Consider the following 22,900-nt stretch of genomic DNA (forward strand, 5'->3'; position numbering starts at 1 on the left):
ACTAGTTCTTTTTCATGCAAGAATCCAAGCTGTTTTATATCTGGCCAAACTTAACAAACTCAATCCTTTTAAAAATTGTTCAAAAAAATTCTGTTGGACATTTCATTGTGATTTCAGGCGACTAAATTTCAATTCTTTTTTGACTTTTGAAAGGTAACTTCATTCACTCATTCATTATGCATTTGCTGGAACTGTCTCAATATTGTTACCTTACTGTCTTATTTTTTGTTAAATTATAGCTTGTTTTTCTCTGCCACAACAAACTGCAATCGTCATTCACTGTGAAATCTGCAACATACCTTCTTCCAGTCTTTCTGTTTACTGTCCCAGTTGTAGGACTAGCTTCTGCAGTTCTACTTGTTGCTTTTTCAGTATGCCTTCATTTTAAAATTTAAAGTTCGTTCATATTCATGTCTAAACTAGAAAAATAATAAGTAAAACAAGTATATCAATTACCAATTATGATTTACAGAAGTAATCACTGTAATTCCTGTTGTCAGCGTAAAATATTCAGATAAATACACTACGTTACATTGATTCATAGGAAAAAATAATTTACACTGAATCCAACACCAACTCAATCAGTGATGTTTATATGTAATACCAGACATAGCACATGGAGTCTGACAAGCACATTCCAACAATCACACCTTAAGCAAGATAACAAAGTTAAATGTATTTTGAAAAAAACAAATAAGTTGAGTTCAACAAAAATATTTCACACTGCTTTAGTTTTTATGTTTAATTAAAATTAATTTTAAAATCTACTTTCTTAGTCCTACTGAACTCATTTCAAATGCTTAATAGCCACATGTTGCTAGTGGTTACCATATTAGATAGTGCAGATATAGAAATGAGAAAGACAAAAGTCACAAGGCTTGTAGTTTTTATTCCATTTCTCTTTTATTTGATATAACTTCCAGGGCTTAGAAGTCATCTGGGTTATATTACTCTTTCATATCCTCACAAAAAAATAAAACAAAGCAAAAATGGAATTGTTGGATGTTCTGTATAGGATCCCCTGAAATATGTATTTGGCCCACTCTAGCAGACATGGACCAACCTCTAAAAACCCATTGCTCCTAAAAACAATCAACTTTATCTCTTTGGAGAATGCCTTTTAGACAGCAACGTGCTGAATAAAGTTTAACAACTGGCTTTTGAAATAAAAATGTATGTATATAAAAGATGTGCAGCATACAATTTACAAATGATAAAATCATATACATACTTTTTTCTCTTTGTCCACGCCATGCGGCTTGCAGGATCTTAGTTCCTTGACCAGGGATTGAACCCAGGCCACGGCAGTGAAAGTACCAAGACCTAACCAGGGAATTCCCACACAATACTCTTTACTGTACGTTCCATATAGCCAACTGATTCTCACAGGCTTTTGTTGACTTTTGCCGAACTCTTGTATCTGTAGCTAACCTGTGATTGCAATTTGACCAGGATTTTACAAAGGGAGTTGCATCCCAATCAGCTCTTTTCCCAACAAACTTATAGTCATTAAATCTGATATATGACCTACTGTTAAACTATTTCTCACCCTTGTACAAATTATGTTCATTAAATTGAAACCTCTTTCAGCTTCAGCACTATTGACGGCAATGGTGCTAACTATCTTTTTAGCTTTTTGTACGGTTGTAGGAATTGAAACATTGTTTGACTTTACATTATTATTTACAAATTCCCGAAAATCATTCAAATCAATTTCGAATTTTAAAATTTCACACAAATGAAATAATTTTTTTTCACCAGTTATCCATGGTGAAGTTATTTCTTCATAAGGCCATGTAAAAGGTTCTAGCAAATCAAAATAATTAAAAATACTTTCATCATGGTTCCTGTCAGATAAAAGACGTAAGTTCATGTGTTGAATTAGATTTTCTAGTAACATGTTCCTAGGAAGGGCATTAAATTTATTATTTTTATTAAATGGAATATCTTTAAACTTATCTGACTTAATCAAACCTTCAATTTGAGATTCATGCTTTCCAGCACCAATTTTTAAATTTTCCAAGGCTTTTATGGTGTGTTTGATCAATTTTTGTGCTTTCTGAATGTTAGTTGAGCTTGACTGTAACGCAGTTGAAAGTAGTGAAAATTCTTCAAGAATGTCAATCATTAAAGCAAGGTCTTGCAAGAAATTAATGTTAGCTAATCTCTTGGCCAAACCAGAATGAGAATGAGAAAAATGCATATATAATACAGGATATGCACGCCATACAGCAGTAGCAGCTTGAAAACTACATGCTGCCCATTTTGGTCCCAGTATCCGGCCAATTTTAACAATTTCAATTTCAAGATCTTTAGCTACATTTTCTAAAAGCTTGTTTTGATTTTTATTAGATTGATGATAAGTAGAATAAATTTTATCGAGAAATATTTTTAAATGATTCACCTGTTTTATTTCAGATATTGAATCATCAAGGGACAAGTGCAATCGATGGTTTAAACAGTTCCAAATAATGATTTCAGGAAAATTTTCTAACAACTTTGTAGCTACTCCAGACTTTCTTCCCAGCACTGTATTAGCACCATCAGAACAAAATGCAATTAAATTTGCTTTCAAATATTCATTAGTGACACCACAATCATTTAAAGTACTCAATAATGTATTGAAAATACACTCTGCTGTGGTTGACACCAGTTCTTTTAAAGCAACAAATAACATAATGGGTGCAAGAACCGACTGAACTGTGCACTGGAGATAAATCACGAAGGTCCTTTTCTTTGAAACTGTGGATGCCTCATCAACTACAACACAGATTTTGGCATTTTCTTCTATAATATTCTTAAATATTGTCATCTTCATTTTTTTTGCAATATGCTCTGCTAGTCTTGTTGCACTGTATCGTGTATTTAAACAACTGACCTCTCCATTTTTCTCTTGTAATTCTATTGCCCCTTCAATATCAGATAAAGGTCTATTATGTTTTATTAAACTATAAACAGTATTGAAAACTTTCACAGTAGCATCAATATTTTTATTACTTTGTTTATGCACTAAATTAGAAACTGAGTCATTAACTGATTCCTTTAACAAATCCTGAATTTTACCATGGGCTTTAGAAACATCATGTTCCCTAATTTTTTTTCGCAGAGAAGCTTGTCTAGTAGTTTTATTACTGCCATTAGGGGTTACTAAATATGCAATCCACTCCTTGGACACATGGACATGCTTTTCTGCTTTCAACCCCAAACGCCGAACTGTTGAGCAATCCTTACATCCTAATTTACCTTCTTTTATTTCAAGCCATTTGTACTGTTCTATAAACATAAATGCTTGTTTTTCATTCCAACAATCTGGAAGCACAAGATGATCCATTTCTTCCTTTGGTGAACATGATGGCTTTTCTTCAATGATTGGTTGTTCAACATATTTGAAATTTGATTCCTTAGACTTAGACAATCCACAATAGTTTTTGTTCCTATTATTACTTTCTGTGCCTATTTTCACTTTCTTCGCATTTAAAAAATGCAAAAAATCACCCTGTCGTTTTGGAATTTTAGGGAACAAAATCTGAAAAATAATTTTACATATGTAAGTAAAAGTCATGATAACACTTTTAGAGTTAATGTAAAAACTTCTGTTAATGATTTCTTTATATAATTTTAGAAATAAATTTTTTAAACTAGAATACTTACCTTGATTTTCAGTTTATACCTATAACTTCAATATGACTTGCTATTTCTTGAAAAATGCACTATCAGTTTTTTAAATTCTATAGCCAATAATAATGTCACAAAATCTGACTGAACTTTTGATGATCACCCAATTCAACAGAAAAGTTGCTCATATGATTTACAAGTATGGTTCTAGTGTGAAGAGTGGTTGATACTTTCATTTACATTATTAAGAATGTAAAAAAAGATGTATATCAGAACTCCACTCATTCATCAATGATAACATCAACATCTTTGTTGAATCAATGAAGAGTTTTCAAATACTGCAAGATTTCCTCAATTTTTTGTATAGCATAGAGTCTAGTAGATAGAGACCTATGTTTTTAGGCTTAATCTATGTTAACATTTCATCCATCACTTCCTTCAGTTTAGACAATGAACAAATAATAAATCACGACCTGCTCTGTACAATAGTTTGCCAATTACCTCGCTGTAAACACTTCCATCTTCCTTCAGGAGCACATTGTTATACCATATTTCTACCACACAGTACAACAGATGTAAATAACCTCAAGTGTGTAGACATTAGGGTATGAAGAGTTTTGAGCATCTATTACCTTAAACATGATAATCTATTTACTTTTAAATTTTTATATACTTAAATTTTTTTTTTTTTTCTTCTTTTTGCGGTATGCGGGCCTCTCACTGCTGTGGTCTCTCCCGCTGCGGAGCACAGGCTCCGGACGCGCAGGCCCAGCGGCCATGGCTCACGGGCCCAGCCGCTCCGCGGCATATGGGATCCCCCCAGACCGGGGCACGAACCCGTATCCCCTGCATCGGCAGGCGGACTCTCAACCACTGCGCCACCAGGGAGGCCCTATATACTTAAATTTTTAAACTGATGTATAGTTGATTTACAACGTTATGTTAGTTTCTGGAGTACAGCAAAGTGATTCAGTTATATATATTCTTTTTTCACTTTCTTTTCCATTATAGGTTATTACAAAATACAGTAGGACCCTGTTGTCTATCCACTTTATATTCAGTAGTTTGTATCTGCAAATTCCTAACTCCTAATTTATCCCTCCCCTATCTTTCCCCTTCGGTAACCATAAATTTGTTTTCTATGTCTGTGAGTCTGTTTCTGTTTTGTAAATAAGTTAATTTGTATCATACTTTAGATTCCATATATAAGTAGTATCATATGGTGTTTGTCTTTCTCCTTCTGACTTACTTCACTTAGTATGATAATCTCTAGGTCTATCCATGTTGCTGCAAATGGATTATTTCATTCTTTCTTATGGCTGAGTTATACTTGAATTTTTAATAATGCCTATGTTTAACAATCAGCTCAAATTTAACAAACAATTCTTGCAAGCCAGTTCAAGCCACCTCCAGCACATACTGCACTTAATGACACAACTGAACGAACACAAATATAATATACTTACATCACTATGATAGGTACTACGCTCTTTATCATCACCACAGACCAGATCAATGTATTCAAGAACAGGTCTTGATGGTCCCTCCTAAAAAGGAAGTCAGCAAATTTACAAGTCATTAACAATCATTCAAACCAAATGTGCCTTTACAATCACTAGGGGTTTTTTGGTTGGAATTAGCAAGAATTCCTGTGAAGAGGTGGCCTTACCAGTGGTGCAAAATAATCAGAAACAGAACCAGCAGAGGTAAAGATTCAGAGAACACCAATATGCAATGATGACAAAACCCAAAAAGAGCCTAAATCTATATAGAGGAAAAAAGCCATGTACTCCTTTAGAAACGGGAAGTAGACCAGGGATAATGTTAAAAAGACACAGATATCATGGTACAGTATTTTTTAACTGGGATGGTTATCAATAATCTTTTACACATCTAAGCTCAAAAGCATGGAGTTCTTTGATATCTCTGCTTCATCCTCCATATCCTTATGCAACCAAATATCAAATCTCTTCAATCTTTTCTTTACATACATACTACCTTCAACATACACCAGGCCTTAAATACCCCAGTTGAAAACCCAGATTTTATTTTACAGGCAAAGGAATCAACTAGTAGTGTTGAGACGGGAACCACATTAAAGCTGTGCTTCAAGAAGATTAGGAGACAGGACTTCCCTAAGACTCCATGCTCCCAATGCAGGGGGCCCAGGTTCAATCCCTGGTCAGGGAACTAGATCCCACATGCCATAACTAAAGATCCCATGTGCCTCAACTAAAGATCCTGTGTGCCACAACTAAAAAAAGATCCTGCAGGCCACAACGAAGATCCCACATGTTGCAAAGAAGATCCCGCATGCCGCAACTAAGAGCCAGCACAGCCAAATAAATAAATATTTTAAAAAATAAAAAATAAACTTGAACTGCTAATTATTTAAAAAAAAAAAAAGAAGAAAATTAGGAGAGTATGAAATGTGGGATGATCAGTTAAGAAGAAAACCAGGGCTTCCCTGGTGGCGCAGTGGTTGAGAGTCCACCTGCCGATGCAGGGGACGTGGGTTCGTGCCCTGGTCCAGGAAGATCCCACATGCCGCGGAGCGGCTGGGTCCGTGAGCCATGGCCACTGAGCCTACGCGTCCGGAGCCTGTGCTCCGCAACGGGAGAGGCCACAACAGTGAGAGGTCCGCGTACCATAAAATAAATAAAAAAAAAAAAAAAAAAAAGGAAGAAAACCAATGCAGACAAATGGTAATTTAATACTAAAGTAGAGTGAGGGCAAGGATAATAATGAGCAAGTGCCCTCTTCTGTATGTACACTGCACTTCAGGAAAATTTACACCAAAGATAAGAGCTCTTTCTGTACTCCCCAATTTTCATCATTCCTTTTTTTTAGCATATTGTGTTTAGTTTGGGGCTTATGTATATGGCAGCATACAAAGAGGATGCTGTGCCACAATGCAGACTGAGGCTGGAAAATAAGATTTATACAAAAAAACTAAGAAATCCAAACCAGAATACGTCAAGTAGTAACATACTTCTTTTTTTTTTTTTCCCCCCCGGTATGCGGGCCTCTCACTGTTGTGGCCTCCCCCACCGCGGAGCACAGGCTCCGGACACGCAGGCTCAGCGGCCATGGCTCACGGGCCCAGCCACTCCGCGGCACGTGGGATCCTCCCAGACCGGGGCACGAACCCGTCTCCCCTGCATCGGCAGGCGGAAGCCCAACCACTGCGCCACCAGGGAAGCCCAGTAACATACTTCTTGATAAAAAATATAAAAAGAACACAAAAATTGTTTTGTATCTGAGAACCCTCAAGCAGAGCATTGTACCCAGTAGCATTTCATCTTCTTTGGATGATACTATAAAACCATAGTAATAAACACATCCTGATGGAACCCAGCATAGGATGGGGTGAGAGGAAAGTAAATTCTGATCTGAATGTAGTTTAAAGTAGAATTAAATGATCCTTTTTATGTGGCACCATTTAAATGCAACAGGAATATTTTTACTAGATTCTTCTCGTACTGCGATTCCACTCAGTGCATATAATTCATTTCTTATTGAGCTGTCAAATCTTCAATCCTCTAATTGTAAACAAGGCTATTTCTAAGAGGTTCTATCAAGCTGGATGTACACTACTCTGGATGCGAAGATACAAAAAAAATCTCTATATTTAAAATAAAATTTAAATTAAGATTTCTAAACCTCACCTGAACACAAGCTGATATATTACTATTAACTCAGTCAGAATTTACAACATGATTATGCATTTAATCCTGAGAGTATGACACAAAATTACACCTATTTATTTCTCCAACCTTAATTTTGTAGAATCCTACTGTGTTTCTCAAAATAAGGCACACAAATCATAAACACTTGTGTCACGCCTAGCTAGAGCTGCACAAAACACCATCAAGGTCATCATATCCTATTCATTGTCTTTATACCACGGTCAGGAAGAACCTAAATTATTTTTCCTAATGACACCTGCAATCCTCTTTCCAAATGTTTTTCAGTACAAAAACAGACATCATGGCTCTTCAATTTCCACAGCTACATCGCTTACTCCTCACCACATTGGGAGGCAAAGTGAGCATACAATCCTTCTTGGTATCCCCAAATTTATAAAAGTTCCAAGTGTCAAGAAAAAAGTACCACATGCACTATTGTGGGGAAGAATGTCAAGGAAATGATCTTGATCTTTTAAAGAATTTCTATATAACCCTACTAGAACATAAAAACAATGTTACCACAACCTTTAGGGAGGGAATTTTGTTTCATTTAAAAACAAGTCATTTGCAAGAGGGAGGAGATATGGGGATACATGTGTATGTATAGCTGATTCACTTTGTAATAAAGCAGAAACTAACACACCATTGTAAAGCAATTATACTCCAATAAAGATGTCAAAAAAAACTGAAAAAAATTAATATAAAAATAAAAACAAGTCAATTACATGGTTGCCTTAAACCTACAGCAACTAAGAAACACACAAACATTAAACAGGCAAACCTTTAAAAAAGATTATACACCTTTAACAGCAAACCTCAACTAACTACAATATTCAGAAAGAGTCGTTCACAGTAGAAATATTCTCTAGCTAACTAAGATACTACTTTAAGCAGAGCCTTTATAAAACTTTAACAGTGTGGGGTGGAAATTATCCTCAAGTGTATCATAGCACCCCCTTCAGTTTTTGCAACCAGTGTTTTACAAAGTGTGTTCACAGCTTCATTCACCCCTGCATTTGCACCAACATGAAGATTCCTGGGCCCCACCTCCCATTTCTGATTCCATAGGTCTGGAGTGAGGTCCAGGAATCCACACACTTCTACTTACTCATGCTTGAAAACTACTGTCCGAAGGGAATAAAAACAGAAAGATACAGGATGCTCCTGGTGATACGGGCCCTTCACTGTGAACCTCGCCTGCTGGACTGTGCTGTAACAGGATGAGCTCGGAGCTTAGTGAAGTCTTCAAGCCACCCACCTTCACGTTATGGAGACACACAGGCTCAGAAGGTGAGTTCCTGCAGCCCTTCTGGTTTTCTACCTCATTCCTCATCACTAGCCGCCCCTTCTCCCTAACCTGTGTGCTATCTTTTAGAAGTTACTCTTGTCTCATTTCAAAACAGTCTTAGGAGACCACAACCCTGCGTACATGAACGGCTCTAAGTGCAGGGGAAGAGGCGAGATTCAGGGTACAACACGCACCGCAGGCCACAGGCTTTGTGATGCCTAGTGGGGCTGCTCAGACACCTCTTCGGGCAAATTCCCTACTCCTATGCCCTGCTCCACAGTGTACAGTCCCTATCAGACATTCACACACGTTTGCTGCATGATGAACGAACAGGTGAGGGGTACTCACATCACGGCTTATCACGCATAGTCTCTGACTCGGAAAAACCCGAATATCGCCACTACTTACCCTAACGAACTGAATGTCATCTTCATCTTCCTCGGGTGTTGACTCGGACGCCTCAGGCCCAGCTGGAGGGACACATTCTATTATCTATAAAAATAAGCCAAAACACGGTTATCTAGACAACCCCGCACTTACAGAAGGAGATTTTTCCGAAGGGAACGAAGAAGGAAAGCTCTCGCGGAGACCTAACGGAGCCCCAGCCTCCGCGAGCCCGAGCTCGCGCCCGTGGACCGCAGGGGCCCCTCCGCACCCCTTCTCCCAGGAGCAGGGAGCACGCTCCCCCAAGAGGCAGTCGGCCTCGGAACCCACGCCGCGCCCGCGCCGAGCATTGGTCCCCGAGCCGGGCGGCCCTTGTTGCTGCGGGGCCCTCTCCCCCAGGCCCACTAGGTTCCCAGGCCCCAGACGCTAGGCCCCAAACTCTAGGCCTCCAGACCCCCAGGCCCCTAGTCCGCCAGGCCCCAGATCCCAAACCCCCCAGGCCCAGGCCCCCAGACCCCCAGGCCTCCTAGGCCCCCCAGGCCTCCTAGGCCCCAGGCCCCCTAAGCCCCCCGGACCCCAAGTCCGGCCCAGCACCCCCCGGGCTCTGCACAAGGCCGGGCCCAGCCCGCTACTCACCTCCGACCCTGGGTCTTCCATCTCCCCGCCGCCGCCGCCGCCGCCACTGGCGGCAGAAAGGGCTGCAAACCGCTTCCCGTGAGCAGCAGCCCAGTAGGCCCGTACGGCCTGACTTCACTCTTAGAGTCCCGGACACACTCGCCCGCCGCGCGGGCTGCTGGGAACTGTAGTTCCGGCCGCGCCGAGATCGCTCCGCGCGCGGAGGGGCGCGGGAAGACTGAGCTACTGCGCATGCGCTCCTCGAGAAGCTTCTGCTGCTCAAGTGGAATCAGTAGGTGACCTTTCTCTCCCAACTTCTCTCTCTGTTTTCTGTTTTAGAACAAAATTGTGGTTTAGATACTAGATCAATGGTGTTAAAATGCTTTCTAGTGAAATAGTGACCAACCGTTTTCTTTAAAAAACACGCAAACAGGGGCTTCCCTGGTGGCGCAGTGGTGGAGAGTCCGCCTGCCGATGCAGGGGACACGGGTTCGTGCCCCGGTCCGGGAAGATCCCACATGCCACGGAGCGGCTGGGCCCGTGAGCCATGGCTGCTGAGCCTGCGCGTCCGGAGCCTGTGCTCCGCAATGGGAGAGGCCACAACAGTGAGAGGCCCGCGTACCAAAAAAAACAAAAACAAAAACAAAAAAACACGCAAACAATTGTGAATAGATAAAATGTGTGAAAACAGGTATTATCTGAGGACATGTAAAGCTTTTCCTCCTTTCCCCATCAGCCTAAGATCACCTGTTGTCCGACGAACCTGTATTCCCACAGAATCACCTTTATGATTCTGACCCTGGCCTGCAGTGAGCGAGGCCATACAGCGGAATAACCTCAGGAGACAAAGGAATGGAGTTATGAGATTTTAAGGAAGGGTTTAGGTAGGTGAAATGTCAGTGAAACTGTTCTGATAGGGTCAAAAGCAATTATAGGGCCGCGTGTAAAGAGTTCAACATTAGGTCTGGACTGCAAAGGTCTTGGTAACTTGGGAACTACAAATTAAGATAGATACTAAATGATGTATCCAGAAACCCCTGTTCCAGGTGTGAGATGTGAGGCTGGTTCTCTATATCAAAGAGACCAGCCAAGAGAGGGGCATTTCATTCTTACTGATACATTTTCAAAGAACAAAGTGTCTCATAGTCTGATTTTAGAGAACAAAGTTTCTCATTGAGCAAATAAGAAAGCAGTAGTTATCAAAGTCACTTTGACTTTGTGCCGTATATCTTTGGTAGAGATATTGTCCCTTGTTAATGTTTAAGCTGACTTTGTGTGTGATATTTAAGCCCAGCAGACATTTAATTTAATTTCTCGTCGGAGGTCCGTTTTTGCCGGTCTAAATGAGCACATGACATTATGTTCATAGGTGGTATTAGATACAACTGTTATATTTTTTGCATTTTCACAAAGTGCACTTGTTCCAACTAAATTTGGGGCTTGTAAAAGAAAGTTGAGAACAGGAGGGACTGACCATGATGATCTCCCCAAAAGCCACAGGTAAATTAACCATTTCTAAATCCCATAAATGTCTAGGAGAGGTTTGCATTTAAAAGATTTTCCTAGTCCGCTGGTAAGAGTTCAATAGAAACGCACTGTGATAGGTTGCCGTTGGGAGTTTTTCAGTTAAGCTCTTGGTAAACAGCAGCCTAGAGCCCAAATGTGCTCATGCCCTTCATTTCGGTAATTGTTGAGGGGATGGTCTTTTCCATTTAAGATATTCTAATAGGTATGTAGTGATATTGCATTGCGATATTTTTTTAAAATATGTATTTATTTATTTGGTGGCAGCAGGTCTTAGTTGCAGCAGGTGGGCTCCTTAGTTGCAGCTCCAGGGCTCCTTAGTTGTGGCATGCATGTGGGATCTAGTTCTCTGACCAAGGATCGAACCCAGGCCCCCTGCATTTGGAGCACAGAGTCTTATTCACTGCGCTGCCAGGGAAGTCCCCTGCATTGTGATCTTAATTTGCATTAACCTAATGACTAATAACGTAATAATGTTGAGCATCTTTTTATGTGTTCCTTTGCCATTGGTATGTCTTCACTGGTAGTGTCTGTTAAGACCTCCTGTCTGTTATTTAAATGAGTTATTTATTTTCTTATCGAATTCTGAAAATTGTTTATTTATTCTGGGTACGAGTCCTTAACAGATATGTGATTTGCAAATATTTTCTCCTAGTCTGTGGCTTTTCTTTCCATTTTCTTAAAATTGTCTTTCAAAGGGAAGTTCTTACATTTGATGAAGTCTAATTTATCAATTTTTTTTTTTTGGTGGTGTATCTAAGCAAGATTACAAATATTCTTCTTTGTTTTCTTCTGAAATTTTTAGAATTAGGTTTTAATTTTAGGTCTGTGGTCCATTTAGAATTCATTTTTGTATATGGTGTGAGGTATGCATATGTATATACCATTGTTCCAGGACGAGCTGTTGAAAAGAATAGTTTTCATTTGAATTGCCTTTGCACCTTTGTCAAATACCAGTTGTCCATATTCATGTGGGTCTGTTTCTGAACTTTCAGTTATATTCTACTGATGAATTTATCTATCTTGACACCAGTACCACACCATCTTGATTACTGTAGTTTTTCAATAAGTCTTGAAATCAAATAGTTAGTCTTTCAGCTTTATCTTCTTGTTTATCTAATTGTTGTAGATGTTTAACTTATCTCAGCAACGTTTTGTAGTTTTCACTGTCAGATGTTATCTTGTATCTTGTATTTTGTATCTTGTTATCTTATATATCTTGTCAGATTAATTGCTAAGTATTTCATATTTTTTGATGGTATTGTAATTGGTATGATTTCTCAAATTTCAATTTCTGATTGTTCATTGTTATTACAGAAATAAAACAGATTTTTCTCTAGCTTTATTGAAATATAATTGACAAATAAAAATTGTATACATTTAGGTGTGCCACATGATGTTTCGATATTATTACGCATTGTGAAAAGATTACCACAGTCAAACTAATTAAGATATCTGTCACCTCACATAGTTACCATTTTGTGTGTGTGTGTGGTGAGAACACTTAAGATCTACTCTCTTTGCAAATTTCAAGTATACAATACATTATTAACTATAGTCACCATGCTATCTGTTAGGTCTCCAGAACTTACTCATCGTATAACTGGAAGTTTGTACCCTTGGACCAACATCTCCTCATTTCCCCCAGCCCCACAGTCCTTGGTAGCCACCATTCTGCTCTATGTTTCAATGAGTTCATCTTTTTTAGATTCCACACATGAGATCATGTAATATTTATCCTTACGTGTTTGGCTTATTTCAGTTAGCATAATGTCCTCCAGGTTCATCCACATTGCTGTAAATGGTAGGATTTCCTTCTTTTCTAAGGTGGAAGAGTATTCCACTGTGTACGTGTACCATATTGTCTTTATCCAGTCATATGTCAACAGACATTTAGGTTGTTTCCATGTCTTGGTTATCATAATAATGGTGCAATGAACACTGGAGTGCATATATCTCTTTGAGATACAGATTTTATTTCCTTCGCATATATACCCAGAAGATATATGCTAGATCGTATGGTAGTTCTATTTTTAATTTTTTGAGGAATCTCCATTCTATTTTCCATAGTGACTGTACCAATTTACATTCCCACCAACAGTGCACAAGGGTTCCCTTTTCTCCACATACTTGCCAGCCCCTATTATTTCCTGTCTTTTTTATAATAGCCATCTTAACAGGGGTGAGGTGATATCTCACTGTGGTTTTGCTTTGTATTTCCCTGATGATTAATGACATTAATCACCTTTTCATGTAACAGTTGGCCATTTGTATGTCTTCTTTGGAAAAATAAGGTCAGGTCCTTTGCTCATTTTTAGATTATTTGGTTTTTTGCTATTGAGGTGTATGAGTTCCTTATATATTTGGATATTAATCTCGCTTTAAAGAGATTTGGTTTATGGTTTACAAATATTTTCTTCCATTCTGTAGGTTGCCTTTTTGTTTTGTTGATAGTTTCCTTTGCTGTGGCAGAAACTTTTTACTTTGATGTGATTCACTTGTTGATTTTTGCTTTTGTTGCCTGTGCTTTTGGTGTCATATCCAAAAATATCATTGCCAAGACCAATGTCAATGAGCTTTTCCCCTACATTTTCTTCTATTAGTTTTTCAGTTTCAGGATTTACATTTAAGTCTTTAATTTAGTTTGAATTAATTTTTGTGTATACAGTAAGATAAGGGTCCAATTTTATTTTTTTGCATGTGAATATCCAGTTTTCCCAGCACCATATATTGAAGAGACTCTTCTTTCCCCATTGTGTGTTCTTGATGCCCATGTCAAAGATTAGTTGTTGACATATGGGTGGTTTTATTTCTAGGCTTTCAATACTGTTCTGTTGGTCTTTGTGTCTGTTTTTATGCCAGTACTATATTGTTTTGATTACTATAGCTTTGTAATATAACTTTAAATCAAGAATTGTGATGTCTTCAGCTTTTGTTCTTCTTTCTCAAGATTTCTTTGGCTATTCAGTGGCTTTTGCGGTTCCATAGGAATTTTAGGATTGTTTATTCTATTTCATGAAAATGCCATTGGGATTTTGATAGAGATTATAATTGAATCTGTAGATCATTTAAGGACACTTTAACAATATCATTCTTACAATCTATGAACAGACCAGTGGGGGTGTCCCATTTGTGGGGGTCTGCATGTGAGGTGTCCCAAGGGGCTGGTGGGCAGGCCTCCTGGTGGAGTCTGTCCGTCAGTAGGATCCTCAGCCCTTTGTTGAGTCTGAGTCCTGGTTGCTGTAATTCCCATCTCTCTTCCCTGCACCCAGCCTCTCCCCTATCTAGCCATTTCAAATACCTCGGGATTCTGGATAGGCAAGAAAGAAGTGGGCCTCTTAGGCAGCATTCAGCATGGCTTGGGTGGACCAGTTCATTCACTACCTCTCACTTACCCCCATGGGAGAAATTATGGGCCAAGGGGGTTTCTCTTGGTACTAAGCTGTGCCACCTTGGGGGAGTGGTGATGTGGGTAAAGTGAAACTGTTCTTACCATCTTCAGTCCATCTGTTCTTGGATTTTTTTGTTCAATGGTGTGCTGGAACCTCTCTGCTGGACCCCTGGGCTCCCACAGAGATAGTCTCATCCATGGGTGAAGATGATGGTAGAAAACTCCTATTCTGCCACCTTGCTGACCCGACAGCTGAAATACAATGATTTCTGTAAATTGATCTTGTATCTTGCAACTTTGCTGAACTCATTTTTTAGTTCTTTTTTTTTTTTTACACTTTTTTTACTTTTTAGTTCTAATACTTTTTTGGAGATTCCCTTAGATCATCTGCATAGATAAACTTGTTGTCTATGAATAAAGACAGTTTTTCTGCTTCTTTTCCAATCTGAACACCTTTTACTTATTTATTTTTAAAGACTTTGCACATTCCACTGACTCTTTTTTTGGTTGCACCAAGCCTTAGTTCTGGCAGGCAGTCTCCTTAGTTGTGGCTTGCAGGCTCCTTCGTTGTGGCTCATGAGCTCCTTAATTGCGGCTCCTGGGCTCCTTAGTTGTGGCAGCATGTGGGATCTAGTTCCCTGACCGGGGATCAAACCCAGGCCCCCTGCATTGGGAGTGTGGAGTCATCCACTGCACCACCAAGGAAGTCCCCTGAATACCTTTTATTTCTTTCCTTGGTTTATTGAACTAGTTAGAAGCTCCAAAATAATCTTGACTATATGTGGTGAGAATGAACATTCTTGACGTGTTTCTGACTTTAGAGGGAAAGTATTCAGTCTTCCATCATGAAGAATAATGTTAGCTGTAGGTTTTAACTGCTTTGTTAATTTTCAAATTTGGGACTTACTGAGACACGTTGACTTTTTGACCCTGTATTTGACTATGACCAGGGAACAGGAGCACTGATATTTGTTATTGACCCCCAAGATGATTAGCCCTGGCCAGGCTCCACCTCACAGTGACCAGAGCCCACAGAATGAACATGGACATATACTTCCAGTGGATGGTCTATCAGGTGACCACAAAATTGAAACCCAGAGAGCAGACAATGATGTTGCAGATACTGAATTAGAAAAAATTCACCTCAGCTCTTATTTAACAAGCATATATGATCGTTCAACATATGAAGCTTTTTATTTTTATATTTTTAGGTTTTTAAAAATCTTTTTAAAAAGTCTACAAATAATAAATGCTGGAGACGGTGTGGAGAAAAGGGAACCCTCCTACACTGTTGGTGGGGATGTCAATGGGTGCAGCCACTATGGAGAACAGTATGGAGGTTCCTTAAAAAACTAAAAATACAGTTACCATAGGATCCAGCAATTCCACTCCTGGGCATATACCCAGACAAAATTCTAATTTGAAAAGATACAGGCACCCCTGTATTATGTAAAGAAGCCATCAGCCTAGAAAGTGATTTTCTCCCTGGATTTTATACATTAATAAGAAAAAAGCAAATGCTTTTTTTGTTTTCAATGGGATTTATTTATATTTAAGTAAAAGTAGCAAATGTTAACCTAAGTTACTTCCTTAAGAATATTTATTTTGTAGAACCACATTGTTATCAAGCAACATTTATGGAATGTTCCTGGGTCCACAGTACTGGACTTTTTCAACCATCATATTCACCCTCCTTTCCAAGTTTGAACATGGCCTTGTGCACTGAAAAAGCATGGCTTGACATTGTACAGTTGTCACGTGTGACAACCTGATATCAAACAAGAAGCCTGTTGATAAAGAATGTTTTATCTTTTATTCATTTACAAAATGGTATTTGTATATGTGTATGATTATTACTAAACCCATATGATTTTGTTTTCAATTATTTTCTCTTCTGATACTATGAAAACAAATCAGTTAAAACTAAGCAATGTAGCAGTTTGATGTTTTGTATTACACATGCATATTTAATATACTTTGGGCAATAAAAACTTAGAAGCATGTAAACAAACAAACATGAAAAAAGATTTTTTTAAAAGTTGATGCATTGTTTTAACAGTCACGAAAACTTGGGTTTACTTCTTTTTCAGGAGCACAGTGGAATAGTTTAATATGCAAATAAGAAGGTCTTGCTGTTCTCATTTTTTCAGATTCTTATCTTATACAATTTTATGTAACAGAATAATCCTGTAATCTTATTGCCAAAGCTCTATTACTTCATTAGATATGAGTATCAGATTTTAGGCTGATTTTGCTGCTGTCATGTTTGTGAACATTGATTATTTCACTGTATACTTTTCCAAACATGTGCTTATACTAAAGATCCAAAAGCTAAAATGGAGAGTCATTGGTAATAATAAACATACAGGGATTGATTAGGACAATGATGAATCTTAGGGGTTAAAGTTTTTGTTGCTAGGATAAGAGCTCTGATTGTCCTGTTAGGTTAGCTGTACAAAGGACCACTTTGGGGCGGGAAAGTGCATATTTCCAAGAAACCATATTGCATGCTCATGGGCCTGCTAGAAATTCTCTGGTTTGATGCGTCACTGGTACTGAGGGTGAAATCTACATGCAGCTTCTTCACAAGCTTGTGCTCCATCAGGGCGGCCCAGCAATGTCACAGGTTTCTCCCAGCCTGTCACTGCACCTGTCCCTGTGCTCACTGCCCGGGAGGCTGCAGAGTCTCCAGCAAAATCCAATGTTAGATTTACTACTGAAGGTGCTTTTATTTCAGGTAACTATAATACCTATAAAAAGCAAGTAAAAAAAAAACAAAAACAGCAAATTTATGTTAGAGTTCTTATAGTATTTTTAACAGTTTTTAGGTTATAATAATATGTTATAATAACAGTATGAGTTATTTATCTTTGTGTCAACTACAAATTTTTGCTTAAAAATACAAAATTGTTAATAAGAACAGTTATTATTGAGGTGACTTAGGAATTATTTTATGATCTATTCAGAAGAATTCCAGCATAGCTAACAACTAAAATATTTAACATATATTTTTATCTCACAAGACTTTTAAAAAACTCAAACACACAAAGGAAAATTAATGATCCCCACATACTCATCTTAAAATATTATCAACAATTCTGTTTGTCACTCTTTGGTAACACTTATTTATTGTTTAAGTATCAGGAAATTTCCCAAATCTGCCTTGCTTCTGTCATATATATATCTTCTTTATCCATTCATCTATCAATGGACACTTGGGTTGCTTCCATGTATTGGCTATTGTAAATAATGCTGCAATTAACACAAGGGGTGCATATATCCTTTCAAATTAGTGTTTTTGTTCTCTTTGGAAAAATATCCAGAAGTTGAATTGCTGGATTGTATGGTAGTCCTATTTTTAATTATTTGAGGACTCTCCTTAATGTTTTGCATAGTGGTTGCACAAATTTACATTCCTATTGACAGTGTACGATGGTTCCCTTTTCTCCACAATTTGTTATTTGTTGTCTTTTTGATAACAGCTATTCTGGTAGGTGTGAGGTGATTGCTCATTGTGGTTTTGATTTGCGTTTCCCTGATGATCAGTGATGTTGAGCATCTTTTCATGTGCCTGTTGGCCATATGTATGTCTTCTTTGGAAAAATGTATGTTCAGGTCCTGTACCCATTTTTTTTTAACATCTTTATTGGAGTATAATTGCTTTACAATGGTGTGTTAGTTTCTGCTTTATAACAAAGTGAATCAGCTATACATATACATATATCCCCATATCTCCTCCCTCTTGCATCTTCCTCCCACCCTCCCTATGCCATCCCCTCTAGGTGGTCACAAAACACCGAGCTGATCTCCCTGTGCTATGCGGCTGCTTCCCACTAGCTACCTGTTTTACATTTGGTAGTGTGTATATGTCCATGCCACTCTCTCACTTCATCCCAGCTTCCCCTTCCCCTTCCCGTGTTCTCAGGTCCATTCTCTACATCTGCATCTTTATTCCTGTCCTGCCCCTAGGTTCATCAGAACATTTTTTTTTTTTAGATTCCATATATATGTGTTAGCATATGGTATTTGTTTTTCTCTTTCTGACTTACTTTACTCTGTATGACAGACTCTGGGTCCATCCACCTCACTACAAATAACTCAATTTCGTTTCTTTTCATGGCTGAGTAATATTCCATTGTATATATGTGCCACATCTTCTTTATCCATTCATCTGTCAGTGGACACAGGTTGCTTCCATGTCCTGGCTATTGTAAGTAGAGCTGCAATGAACACTGTGGTACATGACTCTTTTTGAATTATGGTTTTCTCAGGGTATAGGCCCAGTAGCTAGATTGCTGGGTCATATGGTAGCTCTATTTTTAGTTTTTTAAGGAACCTCCATACTGTTCTCCATAGTGGCTGTATCAATTTACATTCCCACCAACAGTGGAAGAGGGTTCCCTTTTCCCCACACCCTCTCCAGCATTTATTGTTTGTAGATTTTTTGATGATGGCCATTCTGACTGGTGTGAGGTGATACCTCATCATAGTTTTGATTTGCATTTCTCTACTGATTAGTGATGTTGAGCATTCTTTCATTTGTTTGTTGGCAATCTGTATGTCTTCTTTTGAGAAATGTCTGCTTAGGTCTTCTGCCCATTTTTAGATTGGGTTGTTTGTTTTTTTGACATTGAGCTGCATGAGCTGCTCATAAATTTTAGAGATTAATCCTTTGTCAGTTGCTTCATTTGCAAATATTTTCTCCCATTCTGAGGGTTGTCTTTTCATCTTGTTGATGGTTTCCTTTGCTGTGCAAAAGCTTTTAAGTTTCACTAGGTCCCATTTATTTAGTTTTGGTTTTTATTTCCATTTCTCTAGGAGGTGGGTCAAAAAGGATCTTGCTGTGATGTATGTCATAGAGTGTTCTGCCTATGTTTTCCTCTAAGAGTTTGATAGTGTCTGGCCTTACATTTAGGTCTTTAATCCATTTTGAGTTTATTTTTGTGTATGGTGTTAGGGAGTGTTCTAATTTCATTTTTTTACATGTAACTGTCCAGTTTTCCCAGCACCACTTATTGAACAGGCTGTCTTTTCTCCATTGTATATTCTTGCCTCCTTTATCAAAAATAAGGTGACCATATGTGCGTGGGCTGATCTCTTGGCTTGCTATCCTGTTCCGTTGATCTATATTTCTGTTTTTGTGCCAGTACCATTACTGTCTTGACTACTGTAGCTTTGCAGTATAGTCTGAAGTCCAGGAGCCTGATTCCTCCAGCTCCGTTTTTCTTTTTCAAGATTGCTTTGGCTGTTCGGGGTCTTTTGTGTTTCCATACAAATTGTGAAATTTTTTGCTCTAGTTCTGTGAAAAATGCCATTGGTAGTTTGATAGGGATTGCATTGAATCTGTAGGTTGCTTTGGGTAGTATGGTCATTTTCACAGTTTTGATTCTTCCAATACAAGAACATGGTATATCTTTCCATCTGTTTGTATCATCTTTAATTTCTTTCATCAGTGTCTTATAGTTTTCTGCATATAGGTCTTTTGTCTCCTTAGGTAGGTTTATTCCTTGGTATTTTATTCTTTTTGTTGCAGTGGTAAATGGGAGTGTTTCCTTGATTTCTCTTTCAGATTTTTCATCATTAATTTATAGGAATGGAAGAGATTTCTGTGCGTTAATTTTGTATCCGGCTACTTTACCAAATTCATTGATTAGCTCTAGTAGTTTTCTGGTAGCATCTTTAGGATTCTTTATGTATAGTATCATGCTCTACCCAGTTTTTAATTTGTTGTGTGCTTTTTTACTGTTTGATTGTATGAGTTCTCTGTATATTTTGGATATTAACTCCTTATTGAGTATGTCATTTACAAATATTCTTCTCCCATTCATTAGGCTGCCTTTTTGTTGGTAGTTTCCTTCATTCTTCCTTTTTTTTCTTTTTCTGTTCTTTTCTTTGCTCTTCTTTTGCCTCTCTTCCCATGTGATTTGCTCACTCTCTTTAGAGTTACATTTGGATTCCTTTCTCTTCTTTGTGTGTGTATCTATTATAGATTTTTGCTTTTAGTTACCATGAGGTTTATATATTTTATATATACATGTGATTATTTTAAGTTTATAGTCTCTGAAGTTCAAACACATTCTAACAACCCTGCATTTTTACTTCCTCCGCAGCATGTGTCATGTTTCTGACATCATATTTACATCTTTTTGTTTTGTGTACCCCTTAACTACTTATTGTGGATATAGATGATTTTGTCCTTTAACTTTCCTACTAGCTTTGTAAATGGTGGATATACTACCTTTACTGTATGTTTGCCCTTACCAGTGAGATTTTTTCCTTTTGTAATTTTATATTTCTAGTTGTGGTCTTACTTTTCCACTTAGAGAAGTCCCTTTAACATTTCTTGTAAATGTTAGTGCAGTTTAGTGGCGCTAAACTCTTTTAGATTTTGCTTGTCTGGGAAACTCTTTATCTCTCCTTCAAATCTCAATGAAAGCCTTGCTGAGTGGAGTATTCTTGATTCAGGTTTCTCTTTTCATCACTTTGACTGTATCATGCCACTCCCTTTTGGCCTGCAAAGTTTCTGCTGAAAAGTTGGCTGACAATGTTATGGAAGTTCCCTTGTGTACAACTAGTTGGTTTTCCCTAGCTGCTTTTAAGATTCTCTCCTCATCTTTAACTTTTGTCATTTCAGTTATAATGTGTCCTGGTGTGGACCTGTTTGGGGTCATCTTGTTTGGGACTTTCTATGCTACCTGGACATGGAAGTCTGTTTCCTTTCCTAGGTTAGGGAAATTTTCAGTTATTATTGCTTCAAAAAAGTTCTCTCCCTCTTTCTCTCTCTCTTCTGCTTCTGGGACCCCAACAATGTGAATGTTAGTATGTTTACTGTTGTCTAAGAAGTCTTTTAAACTGTCCTCATGCCTTTTTATTCCTTTTTTTTTTCTCTTCAGCTTGGGTGATTTCCACCTCTCTGTCTTTCAGTTTGCTGATCTGTTCCCTGTATCATCTAATCTACTGTTGATTCCTTCTAGTGTATTTTTCATTTAAGTTATTTTATTCTTCAGTTCTGTTTGGTTCTTCTTTATATTTTCTAAGTCTTTGTTAAACTTCTCACTTTGTTCATCCATTCTTCTCCCAAGTTTGTTGAGCATCTTTATGATGATTACCTTGAACTCTTTATCAGGTAAATTGCTTATCTCCACTTCACTGAGTTCTTCCTTGGGGGTTTTATCTTGTTTCTTCCTTTGTCACCTCATTTTGCCTAATTCTCTTTGTTATTTGTATGGTATGTAACCTAATGGTAGGTTGGCTACATTTGATGATCTTGGAGAAGTGGCCCTTTGTAGGAGTCTTGCTGTGGGGCCCAGCAGCACACTCCACTCTGGTCACCAGAACTATATGCTATAGGGATGCCCCCATGTGGGCTGAGTGGGCCCTCTGTTGTGTTGGGGCTGACTACTGTGGGTGCCGTGATACACAGGACTGGCCTCTGGTCCAGTTGACTGCCAATCCCTACCTGCTACAGAAGCTACCAGCTGTTGGTTGGTGGGGCCACATCCTGGCACAGCTGGCTGCATGGCCTGGGGAGTCCTGGGGATGGTGCTGGCCCACTCTTGGGTGAGGCAGGGTCCTGGCAATTCTGGCTGCAGGCCCAGGGTGTCCCAGGTCAGCTGGCTGCAAGGCCCAGTGGGTCCTGGGGCTTGTGCCGGCCCACTGGTGTGTGGTGCAGGGACCTGGCACGCTGGCTGTGGGGCTTCGGGCTCCCAGTGCTGGTTCTGGCCTGCTAGTGGGTGGGGCCAAGTCCCTGTTCAGCCTGAGGGCGTCCCAGGACTAGGGGTGACTGGCTGGTGGGCAGGTAAGCCCCAGCGCTAATAGGCTAGAGGGAGGACTCCAAAATGGTGCTTACCGGTACCAGTATCCTCATGGTAGAATGAGCTCCCAAAAGTGGCTGCTGCCAGTGTCTATATCTCCAGGGGAGTTCCAGTTGCCTCCTGCCTACCCTGGAGGCTGTCCAAGGTCAGCAAGTGAGTCTGACCCAGGCTTCTTTCAGATTGTTGCCTCTGAGCTCGGACTCGGAGCATCCGCGATTCTGTACATGCCCTTCAAGAACGGAGTCTCTAAGTCCTACAGCCCTCTGGCTCTCCTGAACGCAAGCCCTGCCTTCAGAGCTAGATGTTCTGGGAGCTTACCTTCCTGGTGCAGGACGCTAGGGTTGGGAAGCTTGAAATGGGTCTTGGACCCCTCACTCCTTGGGAAGAACCTCTGCAATTGTGATTATCCTCCTCTTTGTGGGTCACCTACCCGGGGATGTGGGTCTTGACTGTACCACAACTCCGCCACTCTTACCCTTCTTGTTCTGGTTCCTTCATTATATCCTTAGTTGTAGAAGGTCTTTTCTGCTAGTCTTCAGGTTGTTCTCATAGACGGTTGCTCTGTAAACAGTTGTAGTTT

General features: G+C 39.0%; 3 protein-coding genes across 4 annotated transcripts in view; all 3 read right to left on the reverse strand.

Moving 5' to 3' along the window:
• The window catches only part of LOC308623376 (BEN domain-containing protein 6-like), a 137,290-nt gene extending 136,926 nt beyond the window's left edge, over window positions 1-364 (reverse strand). Inside the window, exon 1 of the mRNA XM_081245664.1 lies at window positions 300-364. The gene's annotated coding sequence lies outside the window, so the exon portion shown is untranslated. The remainder of the gene's footprint in view (window positions 1-299) is intronic.
• A 98-nt stretch (window positions 365-462) lies between these two features.
• On the reverse strand, window positions 463-22,373 carry LOC308624278 (E3 SUMO-protein ligase KIAA1586-like; the record flags this gene model as incomplete). The annotated part of the gene is made up of 5 exons (XM_081247366.1): window positions 463-3,526; window positions 5,082-5,162; window positions 9,001-9,084; window positions 9,613-9,720; window positions 22,356-22,373. 5 exons carry the CDS (start codon window positions 22,371-22,373, stop codon window positions 1,457-1,459), a joined length of 2,361 nt encoding a protein of 786 aa, XP_081103492.1. The 3' UTR covers window positions 463-1,456.
• Window positions 16,581-22,900, reverse strand: part of LOC308623374 (BEN domain-containing protein 6-like) — a 129,588-nt gene continuing 123,268 nt past the window's right edge. For both annotated transcript variants that reach the window (XM_081245658.1, XM_081245659.1), the window contains one exon: window positions 16,581-17,256. The gene's annotated coding sequence lies outside the window, so the exon portion shown is untranslated. The remainder of the gene's footprint in view (window positions 17,257-22,900) is intronic.

Source organism: Mesoplodon bidens, assembly GCF_964165515.1.
Source record: "Mesoplodon bidens genome assembly, chromosome: 10".
Taxonomy (NCBI): Eukaryota; Metazoa; Chordata; class Mammalia; order Artiodactyla; family Ziphiidae; genus Mesoplodon; species Mesoplodon bidens.